The sequence below is a fragment of the Tauraco erythrolophus genome, chromosome 5 (assembly GCF_009769465.1).
Source record: "Tauraco erythrolophus isolate bTauEry1 chromosome 5, bTauEry1.pri, whole genome shotgun sequence".
Lineage (NCBI taxonomy): Eukaryota > Metazoa > Chordata > Aves > Musophagiformes > Musophagidae > Tauraco > Tauraco erythrolophus.
In genome coordinates, this window is record NC_141469.1 from 15,912,837 (window position 1) to 15,932,974 (window position 20,138).

At 49.4% G+C, this 20,138-nt stretch overlaps 1 protein-coding gene across 1 annotated transcript; it reads left to right on the top strand.

The window, feature by feature from the left end:
- Positions 1 to 7,290: 7,290 nt before the first annotated feature.
- Positions 7,291 to 15,887, top strand: REELD1 (reeler domain containing 1). Its single transcript, XM_086612523.1, has 6 exons — positions 7,291 to 7,501; positions 8,989 to 9,211; positions 10,811 to 10,977; positions 11,705 to 12,005; positions 12,665 to 12,728; positions 15,300 to 15,887. Exons 1-6 carry the CDS (start codon positions 7,306 to 7,308, stop codon positions 15,885 to 15,887), a joined length of 1,539 nt encoding a protein of 512 aa, XP_086468649.1. The 5' UTR covers positions 7,291 to 7,305.
- The last annotated feature ends 4,251 nt before the right edge of the window (positions 15,888 to 20,138 follow it).

Consider the following 20,138-nt stretch of genomic DNA (forward strand, 5'->3'; position numbering starts at 1 on the left):
CATGGAAGCGTTTGCAAAATGACCACCTTTGAATGTTTGACTGATGGTACCAAAGCAATGCCTGACCTTTAATGTGCCAACCCATGCCCATGCCAGCTCCAGCCCCATGTTGGTTTTGAATGCAAACAGCCTGTGGAGCCAGCAGTTTCAAAGTCCAGGTTCCTGTGCCAAACTGTTCTCCAAGGCTGAGAAATCGGATGGGAGAAGGCTTTTCCTGAGCCGCTGTATTGCTCCTGACTGAGGGACCCTTGGATGTTTAGGAGTCAGTGATCCACACAGCAGCTTTGGCCTGGGCTGGGCTGCATGCCCAGTGTGGCTTTCAGGTCTCCGTTGGGCCGCACGGAGCTCTTGGCTACAGGACACCTCCACCAGCTTGTCACAATGGCAGAGCTCACGGGCAGCTCCCACTCGGCACTGCGATTGCACCACCTGCCTGGCCTTGCCTTTATCTAACAAAGTAGTAAGTTCCCATGAGAACATCCTTTAGGACGAGGGTTGTTTTCTCGTGAGGAAGTTGTAAAATAGCTCAAGTGATGAAGAGGCGGAGCTGCTCTCCACAGACAGGGTTGCATCTGCTCTGTGCACCACGCCGTGGGAAAATCCATCTGGGCTCTGTCCGATGCTACATGAATGTGGGGTGCCCAGCACCTGAAGGGATGTACAATTTACTTGTCTGTATTCCTTCTTTTATATTTTCTTATTAAAGCAGTCATTAAGGTATTGGTTGCTGGGCCTTTCTTACTGAGATACGGGAAGAGCCCCGTGCCTTCTCTTTCTCCCCTCAACCTCCTCCTCTGGTGCAGAACAGCTGCCCAGGTTGCAGAAGTAACCACATAAAATGAAGGGTTGTGTTGAGGTTTTTTTAGGCTGAATTTGTAAGGGAAGGAGGGTCACATTATATGTTGCATGTGCATATGTGCCCGTTCATTCGTTCATTCCCAGCAGTAACATTTGAATCCACTGTCGCACTTCAGTAAGTGTGAGACAGGAACAGCAAGAATAGTCAGCTGCTCAGAAATGGAAGGACCTGCCAGTACTTCTGCCAACCTTCCGCCTAACTAGATGTCAGAGAAACATCCTTTTTCCCCTGGTCTCCCCAAACAGCCACAGACATGCATAGGTCAACCTTGAGATGCCAGTTTGTAGGCATTGTTCTGCATTCTCCCTGTGGGACTACCAGGGGTTCTTACCACTGTCTGCTGTGGGTTTTTAACTGCTCTTCTTGCAGTTGGTCACTGCACTTTGTTTTAAAGATGACCTGAAATATTCTTATATAAGATGGTCCTGCCAGATTTGTTGGTTTAATGATCAGTGTGTTGTGATCTGGACTCAACTCACTGTTGCCACCTTCAAGCTCTCTACATGATCCACCTGCCCACTCTTCTCCAATGCCTCCCAAACTTTGTTCATAGGACTCAGGTGGCCACTAACTGACCACTGAATTCCACTGAAGGAATTCTAACTTATTATAACACTGATTGTCTTGCTGTAGCAAAGCATTTCTCAACCTGTCAGTGAAGCAACCAGCTTGCGCTTGAGTGTCAGCTCTGGTTTGCTTACACCCATGCCCGTATTATATACTGATCTCCACTGCACCTCCTCCGTGTCTGCTGCTCCACGTCTGCTGTCCCTGTTGTGCTCCAACGATGTGGAGATGTAGAAACAATCTGCAAGAAGGAGAAAGATTCTGCATCAAAGAGCAGAATGTTACTGGGTTTATAATCCTTCTGTGCACTACATCAATGAAATTTCAAGTTATGTGGTTTATAGACTAGCTTAATTATCACGCTATTGCAGAACATGCACAGTTTTCCCTAGTGCTATTTTAAAATCCCAACTGTGTTTTTTTTTTTTTCTTCTAGAAATTCACTACACAAATGCTGCTGAGAAAACAACAGGCAGGGTGTAAGTTGTCTTACGTCCCCTTCTCCTTGCCAGCTTCCTACTAACACAGAAATTTATGACAGGAAAAAGGCAAACCTCTCTAGTGACAGCAGTGCCATGTGGTCTTCTCACGTCTGTCTGGGCCCCATCGTCAGAGTGATTCGCAGAGCCTGGCTGAGCTCAAGTGACTCCAGCAGGTCAAAGAACCGGCCAGAGAAGGCTGAGGCAATGCTGTCCTGGTGGGTGATGCAACCAGAGGCTATGGAGGGGCTGTATTTCTTATTGGAAACATCTGCCTGTCACTTGGCATTTGAACGTGGAGTTCGAGACTGCTGGTAGGTGCTTGCGTCACGGTAATGACTGTGACAGGCTTTTTCCATCTCTAAGGAGGAGGTGCTTGTGACATTTGGTTTGTGTGCGGCTTTGAAGCCACCGAGTTCCTCTGCTTGAGAGCAGGCAGCGAGGACGAACGCTGCGTAAGGCTGTATTTCAGATCAGCCCAGCAATTAATGCTGCGTCCAGGCAGCACCATGCAGCTCTGCTGACCCACCTCGCATCGTGTCCTGCCCTGCCCGGAGACTGCCACCAGTTTTGGGAGCAAGAGGAGCCAGTTCGGCGCTGCGGTACATCCTGTGCTGTTACAGATGGGTTGAGTCTGGGTCTCACTTGTTTGAAGCTCTTCTCCCTTCTCCCCATAGCTTTGCACAGAGCTCCAGCGAGCACCCGACACCGCTGTTTCAGGGTCTGCACTCTGCAGCTTTTGCCCCTTTTTCAGGTGGAAGCAGTGGAGAAATGGTCCTCACTGGAGCTGGCGTAATGAAAATGTGTGCCCAACGCACAGCAGCAGCCGAAGAAGACCGTGCAATGCTGTAACACCACACTGTGATGCAAAGCTCTGCACGCAAAGCCCTACACTTACTTGGAATACTGTTTTCAGACCTGGCCACTGTGCCAGAACAGCTGTGACGTGTTTGGCATTTCCCCTGCAGATGGTCAGAGGTCTGCAACTGCTGCTTTATTATGCTGGAATTATAAGCAAAGGATAGTTTAGTTTAGGAATAAGTTAGTAAGGAAAAGCCATAAGAGATCAGCTAGTTTCAGGAAAGGATTTGTCATTAATATAGCATGAATTATTAATTCATGAATTAATATAGCATATTAATTATTTTAATATAATTAATTATATTAAAATGCAGAGATGAGCAGGCTGCTGAGCGCCCAGTACCACCAGTTCCCATAGTTTCAAGCCAGTTGAACAGACGAGAGCTGGGCTGGCAGTGGCAGCACCTCAGCACCAGCCCAGCGTCTTGTTTCACTTCTGAAGGACAAGCTGTAGAGCAGGGCAGGCTGATGGGAACAGTGTTATTAAGTGGGGTGTCTGGAAGCCTGCCTCCAGTTTTCGGGGGGCTCCCCAGGCAGAGGTCACCACAGTGCCCACTCCAGACAGACTCCCACACTGGTCAGACCCCAAGCGAGATCAAATATAGGCACCACTGGAGCTGCAGAACCAAAACGCAGTGGTGTCACCTATGTGTTGGTCGTGGTACAGGACAGAGCTTCATGATGTCCTGCAGGGAGAATGACCTAGGCACCAGCATGAACTCATTCAGCCATCAGACACACACTGTTTTGAGGAAGAGGAGGATTAAAGGGCACCAAGCACTCTTTGCCCCTCCATCTCCAATAGCTTTCCTGCACCACAGGGCCAACTCCCCTCCTGGTGGCCCTGGGATATCTGACGCTGCCTCTTAAGAGTCTGCTGGCAGAAGAAAAGCCAGCCAGCCCATGGGGTTGTTACCCCGTTCCTCTAGCCCTACTTGGGGCTGCGAGCTGCCAGCAGTTTGTCCAGCATCTCCTGATGGCGGCTCTAACGATAACGAGAAATTGGACCTTAATTTCTATCCGTTGTGAGCAAGGAGCTGCTGGCAGGGAAGGGGGTGAGCCTGCTGACAATGGCCAGGGTTGGCTGAGAGTCCCAACCACCAGAGCAGTCTACAGCAATGAGGTGGATCTGAGGAAGAGCTGGGAAGCCCAGGGACAGGATCAGCTCCACGGCCAGGCACTGGCACGGCTGCAGTGTAGCTTGGGCAAGAAGCAGGGGTGACAGCCTGGATTCAAATGCAGCTCGTGGGCTGGGGGACAGTCACACGTATCAGATGGTTTGTCCCCTGTGCCAGCTCTGAGGGGCTTGTGGGGTGTCAATGGCTCCTCCTGGCAGGGCTGGCATGTGGGATGCACCTTCCCGGCCTTTCTAGCAAAATTCAGCTTTTACTGCCCAAATAACTCCCACGTGAGTGTGAGAGCCAGGGGCACACTGCTCGGGGGCACTGGCTAGCGGGAGCTGACGTGGCTTTGCTTTGCAAAGTTTCAGCATAGAAGGGGGGGAATGTGGGGAGGGTAACAGCAAGCAAGAGTCCAGCCCTCCTGTACCTCTGCAAAGGAGTCCCAGCGTTTCCCACAGAAACCCCACGGCTTGCTGCTGCCCGTCCCCGCCCCCCCCCCCCCACTAGTTGCCTTTGTTTTCATTGCAGAAACTTGGAGATTTTAAACAAACAAGAAAAAAAGTGGTTGGGATGAGAAGAGGAAAACTAATATGATTAAGGCAGGATTTGGGCACTGGCGGCGAGCTGCCCTGCCGTAGGTGGTGGGTATTAGCAGTAACAGCTGCCGCGCTTCCCATTAGAGGAGCAAGGGAAGAAGGTCCCTGAAAGGATGGGTCTCTGGCAGGCCGGGAGGGCAGCAACGGCGGCAGCAAGCCCAGCGGCGTACGTGTCCCGAGGTAAGCGATGGCGGTACCGCCGACCCCAGCTCGGGTGGCCCTGGGGAGCACATTCCCACTCCTTGAGCCTGAGCGGGGAGCAGGAGCTGGGGGAGATGGGGGAGGGATGGGAAACGGCAGCTCAGCCTGGGTGTCGTGGTTTTAGGCTGATCTAGCAACTAAAACTCACACAGTCTCTCCTTCTCCAGTAAAGTAGAGAGGAGAGGGGAAAAAAAAACAAAGGGACTGAGGGTTGAGACAGGAACAGAGGGAGCACCCACCAACCATGGTCCCGGGCAAAACAGGCAGAGCTTTCTCAAAGCAAAAGAGTTTATTAATGATTACTTAGAAGGACAAAGGGAAACAGAAAAACCGATTACTTGAGAGGACAGAAAGAAACAAAACCAGATCTTAAAACCGACACCTTCCCCCCCCCTTTCCTTTTCCTCCCGGCTCTACCTCCTCCCCCCAGCAGCACAGGGGGCAGGGACAGGGGAGTGCAGGTCAGTTCATTCCGTGCTGTTACTGCTGCTTCTTTCTTAAAGGAGAAGGAGTCCTTACACCCTTTTCCCCTGCTCCAATGGATCCCCTACCCACGAGGAAAAATCCACAAACTTCTCCAGCGTGAGTCCAGCCCACTGGAAACAATCCTTCCCCACAGATTGCTCCGGTGTGGGCTTTACCACAGTCCCGGATACTTAGGGAGTTGTAGCCACTCGCTCCGGCGTGGGTCGTCACGCAGACTCCAGATGCCTCTCTGCCTTGTCGTGCACCCCAACATGACCATCCTCAGGCTCAGGCATCTTCTCCCCACGGGCTGCGAGTGGGTCTCTGCTCCACCGAGGCCGTCCTGGTTGCAGGGGGGCCGCCTGCTATCTCACCATCAGCCACAGGGGAAACTCGGCTCCGGCACACCTCCTCCCGCTCCATCCTCACTGACCTGCTGTCGATGCGGCTGTTTCTCTCAGATCTCAGTCCTCTCCAGGTGAACTCAGCCCAGTGGGCACCCCGGGAGTGGGGTGCCCCCGAGTTCCCCAGCTGGCTCCGCCGCCGCCATCCTCCGTGGGCGGCGCCGGCCCGATGCAGGCAGCTGCCCGGCCGGGAGCCAGGGAGCGGGGGCAGTGCCCTCCTCCCTTCTCTGCTCGATCCTGGGCAAAGCACCTTTTCTGGTTCCTTTGTCCTGACTTAAATAGGGCAATTCGCAGAGGCGCCCTATTGGCTCAGTCCCGAGGGGGATGACAGTCTGATATGGTGGCCAGAACTAAGCCTAACCCGGTTCCAAAACCGGGGAGGTCGCAGGGAGCAAAACCCCTCTCCTGCCACCAGAACCACCCCCCCCTCCACATCAAACCATGACACTGGGAAACTCCCAAGGAAAAGAGCTGCTGCTCAGGGGCATTTTCAAGAGCTCCTGCAAGAAATCCTACCCAGCAAGGGGGGTTTAAGTGTGCCTAGAGGGGAGGCTGCCTCTGGGAGGAGAAGGCATCCCACTGCTGGTCCTGCAGGGGCTGGGATATTTAGCAAAGGCTCCTGTGACTCTCACAAGCATCTTCTGGCACGTAACTAGTGGCACGATGCTCAGCTGCGGAAGGTTCAACTGTATCCGTCTGCAGGGCACGAACGGTTTCGCACGCGGCGGCAGTTTGTTAGAGTCAGATGGCGAGTTCCAGATGCACTGGAGAGGGAGGTGTAAGCTAGACCTCCTCAGCCTCTGGCTTCCTCTGGTTTATCTACATCTGCTTATTGACTAAGCATAATGAAATCTAGGCGAGGAAAAGCTGCATGTTGAAAAGAGGTTGTTAGAAAGCGCTACAATAAAAGCAGGACTGCCTGCCTTCCGATATCCCGTACAATAAACACTCTGCTCTCATTCTTCAGCTTCACTTTCGAAAGTGCATGCTGAAAAATCAGAATAACACAATACTCCAGCTAACCTGGAAACGTGTTTTGTGCCAGCCACCAAAGCTGAGAGGTACGAAAGACATGGCATACCAAATATTAAACTTCGACTGTGTCGAGAAAAATTGCTTGGTTGGGTTAAAAATTGGAGACTAAGGAAAAATCTTGGCGTTAGCCAAAACCGCTGCACGTTTATCTCAGGCTTCCAATGCTGACTTCAAAGACAGCATTGCTGCTGTCTCGTCAGCAACAGCAAGCCCTGGCTGAGGAGGACAAGCTGAAATGCTTCTGGGTGGCCAGGGATGGGTCCGATGGTCGCAAGTAGCAGCTCTGCAGGTTTAGGGGTAGATGTTTCCCCCATCGATCAGGTTGTACATTTCGGCTGGGAATGGTGGAGGGAGCTGAGCGTGGTCATACAGAGCCTTCTCCTCATTCCTAAATGCCACCAGACGTTTAAGAGCAAATCTTCCCTCACCTCTCCCTCCATGGGTGATTTCACAAGAAACACAGCCTTTTGCAGGGCCTTTCCCTTCCTGTCCTCGACAATTTACTTCAAAATGTGAAATGCTGTGGATTACCGAAGCGGCTCCACGCGCCACAGAGATCGTTTATTCTCCTTTGTTTAAAGGCTGTGGGAAGGGTGGCTCTGGAGCTCAGCTAATCCAAAGGCACCAGACGGGCGCACAGGCTGCTGAAGCCGCTGCTTTGAAGTGGACCTGCCCACTGTTTTCCGGTACAGGAAGGAGGACGGCAGGAGAGCCCGCATGGCCATTGTTGGCTGGGCATGCACAACCCTGTGCTTGGTCTCCTATGCGGCCGCCTTCTCGCACGGTGCGAGCCTTTCCGCCTGCACCGACATGATGCCCAGGCACCTGCGAGCGCAGCTGCACAGCCCCAGCAACAACTATGTTAGTGTCCACACCAATGTGTCCTTCTACTTCCCGGGTGACAAGGTCCCAGGTAAGGAACAGCTTCTCATTCCTGCATCTGAAAAAAATAATAGAATCATAGAATGGTTAGGGTTGGAAGGGATCTTAAAGATCATCTAGTTCCAACTCCCCTGCCATAGGCAGGGAAACCCTCCACTACACCAGGTTGCCCAAAGCCTCATCCAATCTGGCCTTGAGTACCTCCAGGGATGGGACATACCCAACTTCTCTGGGAAACCTGTTCCAGTGCCTCACCACCCTCAGAGTAAAGAATTTCTTCCTTATATCCAATCTAAATCTACCCTCTCAGTTTAAAGCCATTGCCCCTTGTCCTATCACTACATGCCCTTGTCAAAAGTCCCTCTCCAGCTTTCCTGTAGGCTCCCTTTAGGTACTGGAAGGCTGCTAAAAGGTCTCCCTGGAGCCTTCTCTTCTCCAGGCTGAACAACTCCAACTCTCGCAGCCTGTCTGCATAGGAGAGGTGCTCCAGCCCTCAGATCATCGTCATGGCCCTCCTCTGGACCCGCTCCAATAGGTCCATGTCCTTCTTGCATTGGGGACCCCAGAGCTGAAGGCAATACTCCAGGTGGAGTCTCATGAGAGCAGAATAGAGGGGCAGAATCACCTCCTTCGACTTGCTGGCCACGTTGCTTTAGATGCAGCCTAGGATACATGAGAACAGATCTCAAGTGACGACATTAATCTTTGTGAGGGCTGGGAAGAGGGATAACTGCTCCAAATGAGCTACACCACCTCTCTTGTCACAGGGAAACAAATGTATTTACAGAGGGATTCTGTTTGCAGTACTTGGCCTAAGGTTTCTCAGCTGATGGCTGACCCCAGGTTTTCACCGTGTTGCAGACCATGGTGGCTTGCCGGAGGCAGCCGTTAGGTTTGGATGCTTTAGGTGGGATTCATTTCTCTCAGCCGTACTGGGACCTCATCACACACAACAGCGTGTGAGAGGCACCTCCAGAGGGTAAAGTCACCTTCCCTTCTCCTCTGCACTGCATGAAGGGGTCTGGGTGACTCACTTGACTCCGAGGTACAGTTGGGCAGCATGTGCCATCCCTGGAATTGCCACTCCTGAGGCAGATGCGGCCAGAGCTGAGACACACCGCTCCCAGCCTGGCCGTTGCCTGCTCATCCCCAGGCAAAACAAATCCCCTCTGAGGGCAGCATGCAAGTTTTTGCATATGTACAGGGTGGTACCCAAACCTCCTTCCTTAAAAATGGCTGCATGCTGCCGAACGCAATGTGGTTAGCAGCTTATAACCAAGGGAGGGGGGAAAAGACTCAAGCAAATTTTGTGTGCGGTTACATACTGCAAAGTTGAAGTTAAATTCTGACCTCCTGCATCCAGTGTGTCCAAGACAGACTGTGAGGACAAAGACAGTAAGATGTTTTTGTTGCTGTGAACAGGGTTTTCTTTTGGTTTCTTTTTGGCAGCTCCACTGGAAACAATTCAACCCGTAACTATGAGACAAATCCCTTTGTGTCCCATGTTCTGCCTTTCAGTGACAGTGAGGAGCACCCGGGATTTTATGGGCTTTTTGCTTCAAGCTCGCAAAGTGTCTAACAATGAAATTGCTGGCACGTTCATCTTCATGCCTCCTGGTTCCAAGCTGCTGACTTGCTTTGAAGATGGGGACACCGTCACCCACTCAGATAAGGCACTGAAGAGAAACCTGTCCTTCGTATGGAAAGCACCAGACCAACCCATTGGAGACATCAAGTTTTTGTAAGAACATGCTGGTTCCTAACTGGAATTTATGTCTTCTCAGTTAAAGCCTTGGCTTTATTTTTCCAACGTACTTGTCCAGCACAGTGGTTTATGTATTTGAACCCCATATAGCTAAATACTTACCAAATGCTGCAACAGTGTCCCCGCTGGTACGTAAATCACCATTTATATCCGCTGGGTAGTGCTGCTTTTTATTTACATGGTCACTATTTTCTCAGAATAAATACACTAGAAGATGACAGTCTAAACACTTAGGATATAGAAATATTAAGGCACAAAGAGAGAATTGTGATCACGTTGCCTGTCTTTCTAAATAACACAGCCCATAGGACTTCCCTGCCTACAGGATAACCTGATATATCACTTCTTTTAAAAAAAAATAATTAAAAATTAATTGTTTTAAAAAAAGTTAAATGTAAACAGAATTATTCACAGTAGGAAGTGAGAGTGAGCACTGAGTCAAAACTCAACATCTCTGTTTTGCACCAAAGTCCCAAACTGTCCAAGTATTTTGGTTCTGATTTGGAATGAAATTAAACATCTTCTGACTAGCTGTCTTAGAGGAAGCACAGTGACTTTTCATTTAGAAGAGATTAAATTGTTAGGTTTTGACTTTACAAAACCACTTAGAAGCTGCTTGGCCAGATCTTTGGCTGTTCCCCAAAACATAAGCGTCCTGGTGAGTGCCGTGGCTTTTGCATCTCATCCTAGTTCAACACAAATTCATTGAAACAGAAACATTTTTGCTTGGCATTTCCAATTTTTGCCTGTTGTTTTAGATTGGGAAATACTCTTAAAAACATGCAAAACTAACGCAACCAAATAAACCCAACCCAAACCCAACTCCACCTCTCCCCAGCCACCTGCTCTGATGCTTCCTTCACTCCTTTGACCCTCCGAGCTCATTTCTGATAGCCTCTCGCTTTTCTCCCTGTCATGGTACCCGGAAAAACTCTTTGTTAGGCTTGAAAATGCCTCATAAGAGTCATCTGGCAGAGGAAAACCTGCATTGGTTTCCCCGTAGCTAATTCTGAGCTGAGCAATCTGAGCTGAAATTCTCCCCAAATCTCCAGCTTAAATAAAGTTTTCTGGGTGAACAGCTAAAGGTTGGCCAACGCAGTTTTGGCACCTGACAAAAAGCAGAGGGTCAGGCGGGCTCAAATATCAGGGGGCTGAGAAGAGAGACTTCTTTTTTTTCCCTACCTATTCTGCTGTTTGCACAAGTTACATTGACTTGTTTTAATTAGTAAATACCACTGTTGTTTCCCTGCCTACAGAAGATTATAAGCAGAGCTACTCCAAGTTTTCCAAATGTACTTCTATCAACACAATGAATATAATAGTCTTTTTTTTTTTTTTTTTACTTTAAATTCCCACACATTTTAATTATAAGTGGTGATTCTACACCCTGCATCTTTCTTATGGGACCTGGTATCTTTTATTTGTAATATAAAACGTGTGATGGGCTAATCCTTTAAAACACTTTTGCGTCGCTTCTCTCTTCGGATTAAAGCAGTCCTTGTGCTTAGCTAAACAGCCTGATGTTTTATTAATGCTATAGAACCAGTGAATTCTTGCCTAATTACGTTTTAACAGCATCTCCGTAGTCCAGTCCTACTTTGTTTACTGGGCAAAGATCGAATCCGCTATCGTGGCTCAGCGAGGGCAAAACAAAAGGCTTGCTGGCAGCGGCAAGAAGCCCGACCCCGTACTCCCCGTAACTCTGGCACGCTCGCAGGGACCGGCCGACCCACACCCTGCAGGTACGGCAAGCAAAGGTACGGGTTTCCCACCGACCCCTTCCCGCAGAGTAGTGTTACAGCTTATTCCAGGCAAATGTTGAACGCAAGTGACCCAAACAAGCCGGAGGGACCTGTTTAACTCCTGAGGCTGTCGGGGAGATCAGTGATGGCCGTGGCAAACTCCTTGAAGAGAGGGCATGGGTCAGCATTCTTGGTGAGGGAGCCAGGCCTGAGGACAATATCAGAAAGATAAACAGGGTTGCCAGATCTTACGATTTCAATGCCAAACCTAAAATACAACACACTCTACCTAAACTCTCAGCTCCTGAAGACAGCGAGTGCAATTAGCAATACTGTCTAAAGGAATAAATTTGTCTCTAAATGTGACTATTGCCCTTAAGATATGTGTTTAGTTGTATTTATGCAGCCTCTCATCAGTAAAATGCTCCAAAAATTTACTTACACTAACATCAGATGTGTTTCTCAGCATTTTTGGCACAGCATCAAGACTGAGTTTTAATTATTTTACTTGACGTAATGTAGGCAGTGGGCTTTGCTGCTTTTCTTTCCATCTGAGTTCCCACTTCAAATTAAGTGACACAAAAATGAAAAATTAAAAAAAAAATCATTATTAATGATCCTTCCTGGCAAACATTAGCACCGAGTGGGATTTGAAATAAACAAACTTAAGACAAAAGACTTCTGCTCCTCTCTCCCTGCTTCTTGTTTTGTCTCCATGCTGGACAAGGTCCCACCTCTCCTGCGGCTGCCACCGGCTTCCCCTCTTCCACCCCGGAACTGCCTGCCAGCCCCACCACCATCGTGGCAACACCGGCACCGGAGCCAGGTTTCAGTGTTGGGTCAGACACCCATCCCGTTGCAGAGCCAAAGCAGCTGGCCCGGCCTTCACGGGCTGTGTCCGGCCAGAGCGGTGGGTCCAGCAGCCCAGGACTGGAGCCCTCTCTCCCCACCCGAGACCCCAGCACGGCGGACGGCTTGCGAGGGCTCCTCTCCTGGCACAACATCTCCAGCTACAGCATCTCTGACAGGTAAACTAGATGGTGGGAAGAGCTGTTTCCCCAGCCCTTCTAGGGAAGGAAAATAGTACTACTTTCTCTGTGGATGAGCAAGGGTCGGTGTAGGAAAGTGTCTGTGGCTCAGAAAGAAGGCAAGTGGGTGTTTGCTCACTGAAATTTTGAGAAATAAGCCTTTGGAGATTGCACATGACAGAGAGAGACAGGGAGAAAATCCAAAACTCTTAAAAACCCAACGTTACACTGCTCAGCCCAGCAGAGGACTGGCCCGGTGGCTGAAAAATGCGATAAAAATTATTGACTGCTACAATATTTTTCTAAAAGCGCATCCAAATATTCAATGAAATGGTGCACTCAGCAGACCTATTTCTCCATCTGCAGGGAAAAGGAAAGAAGGATTCAAACCATTTATGAAAGTTGGGCTTGAGGATGTCTGCTCAGAAGTCCTAGAGGGTTTGGGCCGCAGGAGCTTTCATACGACATTTCATACTGTGGGTGAAAACAATGGGAATAGGAATAAATGACCAGGCATCATTAAAAATGCAGCCTCGGGACACACGCAGTCAATGTGGTCAAGTCTCTAGGGAGAGTCAGGGATCGCCCAGGGATTTCCACGTGAGCCACAGCGACAGGTCCCGCTCACTAACCCTGCCTCTCCTCTGTCCCTGTCTCAGAGTGGGAAGCATCGCCAGCACTGCCACTCCGAGCGTGTGTTTGGCGTGTGAAGAAGACAGGCAGGTAAGCAGCGGGGACGGGGAGGATGTCTTCTCCAAAGACAGAAAGGTCTGAGAGAAGATGAGGATAAAACCTCTCTACTGCATCACAGCACCAAGCAGTGATTACTTTGACTAGGATTTCGGGTTTCTATCTCTTTTTGCTTTCCTTTTAAGCCCGCTGCCTGGGTTTTTAAGAGTTCCGCTGTAAAAACAATCTAAAATAACTTTTCCATATGTATACATGGCTATAGGCTGCTGGATGTTACTGGGCTGGAAACGTGTTTTATTCCCGTGGCAGGCTGAGATGTTCCTTTCCAGAGGTGCTGGATAAGTACCACCCATAACATTCACCAGCGTCAAAGACTTCGTCTTTCCTGGGGATGGCCAAGGAAGCCATGTGTTTTCTGAGGGCTGGATGGACCAGAAAGGAGGAGGCAAAGGAAGTGGTGGGTGGTGATGGTGGTGGTGTTAGCCACAGGTGTGGGGTGCACTCACTGGAGACAGCTGGAGGAGCAGGATCTGGCAGATGGGATGAGCGGGTGGGAGCGCCTTTTGGGAATGAGTGACCTCAGGAAAGGAAGCCCAGAAAGGTGAGAAAGGATTGCAGCCTCAGGGGAGTGGGGTGGCTGTATGTATGGAAGAAGATGTGGGAGGTGTAATGGGCATGTGAGGAATTAGATAGAGGAAGAAAAGGAGAGCAAGAGGAGGGAGAGAAACTGGCTGTGAAGGAGAGAGGAGGTTGCTCAAATGGGAACTAGTGGAGCAGCTGGAAAGCAGGGATGGCTTACAGACACGGGGTAAGGCATTATGGAGTTATTAGGGGATGTCCAATACTCAGGGGACAGAGAGAAAAAAAACACAAGGAAAATAAAGAGCTAGACCTGAGTTGCAGGATGCCACAGGAGAAAAAGAAGTCATCTCACAGAAAATTAGAGAGGAAGGGACCGTGCAGCAGAGAATGAGGCAGAAGTATTTAGGAAGGGGTGGAGGACAGAGAACAAGTAAAGGAGAGACATGTAACATGAGCATCTGGCACAGCCATAGAGAGAAGTGGAGAAACAACAGAAGATGGTGACCAAAGGGCAGGAAGAGTTATTGCGCAAGGTAAGACCAGGGAACATAAGGAAGTAACAATACTGAGGAATTAGGCAAGAAAGGAGAGAAGCAGTACAAAAAGAAAGGATAAATGAGGTGAGAGAGGGCAAGGACTTGAAAGGCAATTCCATTTGCTGTCCCAAATCCTGCAGTATACCCCTTCAGCTTGGGGTATGAGGGTGCTGCACCGAGGGCAAGTGATCCACACACACGCTATCCGAACTTTGCCAGCCAGCTACTTTACAGTCTGCAGTTCAGCTGCCGAAAATCTTTTATTTACTACTGCATTTTACTAGCAGCTTCAGAAATGGTCTCTTCCACAAAGGATGCTCTGACCCTCCCCTACTTCACTTCACAGCTTGCCAGGGCTCCTACCTCAGCTTTGTGCTCCTGCCACACTGTCTTTCCAGCAAGCTTTAGGAATCGCCAGTGATGGTGGAGGGTGAGAGTTTCTCTGGTGTAATTAATGGATGTGTGAAAAAGCCTGCTGGGCTGGACAGGCTGGAGAGGCGCCAGCTGCTGAGGGCCAGATCCAAATCTCAGCGGAGCCAAAGAAAAGGCTCCAGTACATTTTGCAGATTTTGGATGGGGGCTCAGGTGCACAGTGGGAATGGAAAAATTCGGTGGGGGCCTCCTAAATTGTGCGATTGTTTCACAGTCAGTCTTGGATGCTATCTGCAGCAAAGCCTGGGCTGCAGAACCGGCATGGAGCAGCCATCATTTTGTGATGGATAAATAAGGTGTGCGGCAGCAGGCGGGGCCCCTAGGAACAGGAGCACACAAGAACAGTCGTTCCCACTAAAATGGGTGGTTAAGCATCACTGGGAGGCAGCGGGTTTCAAACTGGCTGTGTAGACTGAGAGAGCAAGACGGGCTTTGGGGAGAGCTCACAGGTTGTATATGACTGCCCCAAAGATGCTGATGTCAAAGGCCATCCCCAACCTTCCAGGTCCCTCTGTTCCACGGTTTGATCCACAACCTCCGAAGGGTGATACTGAATCCCAGTGGGCCCAGTGTGACCCTAAACACGAAGCTTGGCTGGGAAGATCATGCTGGTCCTTTCAGCATGACCCTGGCATCACTCAAGGTGGGAATTGTAGATTTTTTTTTGTGATAAGGGTGCCTGTGAAAAATACCACCACCACCACCACAACAGGAGCTGCAGCCCTTTGCTTAGGCAAAGCAGTGACCGTCCTCTCCATCTGTGCCCTTCTCCTCTGGCCCTTTAACCCGCTCAGTCTTGTCACCCTGGGACCAACCCCCCGTGCCTTGTCCCTTCCATGGCAACTCTGATATGGACGGAGTGGGGTTGAATCTGCCTCATTTTCTAAAAGCTACAGAGTAAGCAGGGGATGGAGCAGCGTTATTCCAAGACCAGAGGGACACCGGAGTGTCAGAACTACGGAGCTGAACTGTACCGTGAGGTAGGTGTTGAGAACCTGATCAACCTCCTTTCTCTTCCTTCACCGCACATCTCGTCGTGTTTTTGCTTTCAAAGGCCAGTACCATGAGCGGGGCCGTCCTAAAAGCCTCCCCACGTGCGACAGCGACACCTTCTTCCCTGCACGTACGCGCTCACCTGGGTGATGCCGCTGCGACGACAGCCCGGTTTGGCGATGCCAATGCCACCAGCAATTTGTCATCGGCTTCAAGGCAAAGGGCAGAAAGAAAGCTGGCACCGCGGGCAGAGACAGCAGGCGCCAGGGGCAAGGAGGAGGAGGAGGAGGAGGCGGGTGGGAATACCTTGCCGTGGGTGACCAGACCAGCTCCCAAATCTGCTGTTCCCGGGAAGAGGGAAGACCCTGGCAGAGGGAGCCGACTCCTAGCAGCCCAGCTCAGCATCCTCCTGGTCTGCACCACCGCCCTGGGCCTGGCGCTGGTGGCTGCCATGCGCTCCGTCTGCACCCAGCGGTGCCGCAAGCGGACAGAGGTCTCCTTCAGCGAGCCAGACACTGCCGTCATCACCGTCAGGGAAAACGGAGAGGTGATGCACTTCCGAAAGATCCGGGAGAACAGCTTTGTGCTGGTGCAAGCAGAGTACAACTGGGTCAGCCCCTCGAGCAGCGGGAAGAAGACAATCATCTGAACATCTGCAACGCCGAACGCGGCGCAACAGCGGCCGGTGTAGGTGGAAATAGCCCGGACTGCACAGCACGGGGTACAGGGAGCGGTGGGGTGGTTCTTCTATTCCATATAGGTAACCGAACGCGAAGCGGCCAGTTCTGACAGAGGCGTTAGTCCAAAGTATCTAAGCTACAGCTGCTGAGAAAATAGAAGTTGATAGATTGTTCGGTGCGTTACACTCACTGCAATTAATATTGTATATTTGCTCATTAGCTGTCACCGCAGCCATGACATACATGTCCTCTGTCGCCTTAAGAGTGTAGCCAAAAATAGAAACTCTTCCTCCGCACTGTAGTATTGTCTCCTGTGTAATCTCAGAGAAAGTTTCTAGTGTTACATTTCTTTCTAGGACTAGAAACCCCTGATATAAACCCAACCATTCTCGTTTAGGAGCTTACAAGTTCGATTCTGTGCAGTTAGTATCTCTCAGACGACAAAATATTTGCCTGTGGATTTTAAGTCTCTATTTGAAAATAAAAAGCAATAACTCATTAGTGGAGAACATGGATTCAAATAATGCCGAATTGATCTACGGGAATGAAACACAGGGTGGCGAACACCAGCTTTTGGGGGAGAAACATGCCTCCTCATCAGGTGCAAATGGAAGAAAATCTTTCCCGTCCATTTGCACCTGATGAGGAAGCTTGTTGAAGCCTGACAGCCAGCATTTACTCAGACTTTTACTTCGAGTCAGCTCAGTAACACTCTGTGCAGAAGCACGCACTGAGAAGTACCCTTCCAGGTCACTCTGGAGAGGGCCAGCAAAGGCTGCGTGGAAAGTTAACAGCATCCTTGAATGCTGAGTTTGTGCAAACTTCTCTCCGACCGTGCGGTTTTCTGCAGGAGGCCACTAAAACAGCCCTTGGGAAGCGTGAAGATCCTCGACATCTTCTAAGAAGGAGAGATGAGGAGAGCAAGAGTAAAGGTTTATTTTACTGCAGCTTTGGAAGAGCCAGAAACAGTCCTGGTAACAGTCCTCTTAAGAGGTACGTTTTAGGACCTTTCAGAGAGCAGGAATCACCCCTTCTGGTGTCCTTTTCTAGGGTGGAGGAGCTCAGATGGTCCCCAAGCTGTGTAATGGGGGACAGACTTCAACTTCGGTGCTGCAGCTTATTTCGTGGCCTGCAGCAATTCCCCTTGAGATAATGACAGGATCCTGATAGCTGACGCATCCTTCCTGGTGACAACTTCCTCCTCTGTCACAAGGGCCCTGTGGCCATCTCCAACTAGCTGGCCATCTTCATAGACTCATAGAATCATTTAGGTTGGAAAAAACCTTTAAGATCATTGAGTCCAACTGTAATTTATTAAGCCCTACAGCCAGTGATGATCAGATACAATGAGCATATGCTCAATTGCAAAGTATCAGATCAAAGTATCTTGATGGGCAAGCTTGATAGTCAAAGCTCTGCTCTCACGTCCTCCCTTACCTTCCCGTTGACATCAGAGGAAACAGGTGGGACATAGATGAGTTCTCCTGTTCAAACCCCTACAGCGTGACAAGCATAATGCATCTTTTGCTAATGGCACCTTCTATCAGTGTTCAGAGAAAGTTGGTTTCTGACCATACTATTAGACTGTGATTAGTGACGTGACGCTTTGCGCAAAACACATGGCCAAATTTCTGTTAGCTTCTAGGCCTGGTGAGCCTTAGGCAAAATAAATGAGTAAGAAAAGAAGCATACTCACAAATGCAGCTTGCAGAGACGAGCTTGCTGGTCTTCACTGCACTTTGAAGAGAAGGGGGGCTGCACCATGGTCACTGCAGAGTGACCAAGGGTAGTGCTGTGATTGAGAAGACATTTGTTTTAGGACTTGAAAGGATGTCAGGTGAATGGTTTTATGTTCAATAAGTCGAGCTGAAGCACTACCGACTAGGAAGTCTACAGTTTTTGAAGTACAAGCCTAGACACTTACAGTGGTATTCCTCTCCTGTGGCACGTACCTTAGAAAGAAATCATGTTTCTGTAACCCAGCGTAGCTGAACTGTGTAGTGACTAAAGCAGACTGCATTCAAGTCATTGTTAATGCAGCCAAAAAAATCCTAATTAACTGAGAAAATAGGTCAACAAACTCTTAAATATTTAAAGAACTATCACATATTATTTTAAAAAGTTTCTTATGATGGCATAGCTGTTTATGAATAAATTACAACTACCTATGGCCTCTTCCACTCTCTCTCTAGGTTTAATGTCACCAGACTGCTATAGCTATAAAACTGTAACCTTCCTCTCCCCAGCTCTTTCCCCACGACCCTGCACCACTTCTTGCCAGGCTGACTGGAGCAAGGAAAGGCCTCGTGGAGATGTTTGATTAGGATAGTGGCACTTCAACACCAATCTCCCTGTTGCCAAACTGCCTTCTGTTAAATTTATGCAGCTCCAGTATTATTAGTAGTAAAACCAGTAATGGTGATCTCTGAGGGACACAGCTACTTTGAATTAGTAATGAGTTTTGCTACTTTGTGGACTTGGCTGAGACCTCAAGTGCTTGTGTTTTTTTTCTTGACTTCTGAACGATGTTTTGTTTATCGTAGTTGCCATGACAAGAGGGATGGAGGTTTTATCTTTTCTTAAAGCTTTTAAAAAACACGAGCACTGATTAATTTATTAAAAGGCAAACCATTCAAACACCTCCCATTCTTAAGTGACTCGCCTTGTATGGAAATTCATCTGTGCTCGTGTTTGGAACAGATCTAAGAGAAAATAAATGACAGAATTAGGAAACGAAAGGCATGAACCACTGTAATATTTACTGGAAGAACAAGTGAAAGACTCATCTTGTTTCCTTCTCTAGGTCCATGACTGTGTTGGTCACAGACATTCTCCTGGAACTGGGGATCTTGGTTCCTTGAGCATGGGCCAGCCTGCCGTCTGTGGCCCACGTTAGGCTGCCACCTCTCAGTAAAGTGACAAGACTTTGGGTCAGAATTACTGACCAAAGGTGTGGCAAGCAGCTCACATTTAGCTCTAACACACACTGAGTCTGTCTCCCCTCCAGCCAAACAGGCATCAAATGCAGTTTTGACAGCGAAAACTCCTATGGCTTAAATCATCTGATGCCATTACGATGCTTGAGCTATCCAAACTCAAAAAAAAAAAAAAGAGAGAAAAAAAGAAAAGACTTAGAAATAAGTAACTTGTGTACAGACATGCCTGTTCATCATGCTCTTACTTGCATACTCATTTTCCCATTTCACGTCACCGTGATTCCTTCTTTCTCTCTGCTCCACAAAGATATAGACCACGGCCCCTAGACCATCAGTCCTGCATGTTGAGCATATAGCACCATCACTGATTCTTACTGCTTTTGCATGGTATCTGAAACATATTTATTATATATAAACCAAATATATTTGGTTTTGCCCAACATCAAGCCCTTCCATAAATCTGTTCCCCCTCTGCTTCAGAGAAGATGTTGTCTCATGCAACGCTGCATCAGCTGTATTAAAGACGCCCACCCCAATTGCAGTTAGCAGAGGATGGCAGCCCCCCAACACATCAGTGGCACTAAATGTAACGTGGAGACGCTGTATTAAGCAACACGCTTCGCCCAAAGCTTGGTTAAGTCATCATGGACGATTCCTGCATTGGTTGAACAGCCACTACTAAACAAAAAAGCCAAGCGTGCACTGATTTGGTCAGCTCCAAAATGGGTGACAAGACTCAGAGGAGACAGCTCGGGGTCAGCAGGGATGTGGAAGCCCCGGCTCTCAGCTGAGGCAGCACTCTCCCCGAAACAGTGTGGGGTGAGGCCCCGGGCATTTCGGAGATCCAGCTGGGTGGCTTGGCCAGCCCTTTTGGGACAGTTTCTGCAACTATTTAAGACCACACGAACCAAGGGAGGCAAAGCAGCAAGGCCAGGAACCCACAGAGTGAAGCATTCAGCACATTCCCCAGCAAAGTGAGCACGCGCAGATGCCGCCTGGGCTACCTTGCTGAGGGGGGAGGATTCGTCCCCTCCCTCACCCCTGAGGGTTTGCCCCCACTTCAGCCACCTCCTTGGCAGAGCTGCAGATGCACGTGTTATGTAGTTACTTAGATTTACATAACGGTAAGAAACGCCCATAAAAAGATGAGGAGATGCTCTAATGACTCCTGCAACATTCAGCTGCAAAAAGGCAGCAAAAACCAACGACAAAGTGCAACCTGACCTGCCCAGCTGCTGAACAGCAGAACAGCCCCCTCACTCCTCCTGGCACGCCGGACCCCCT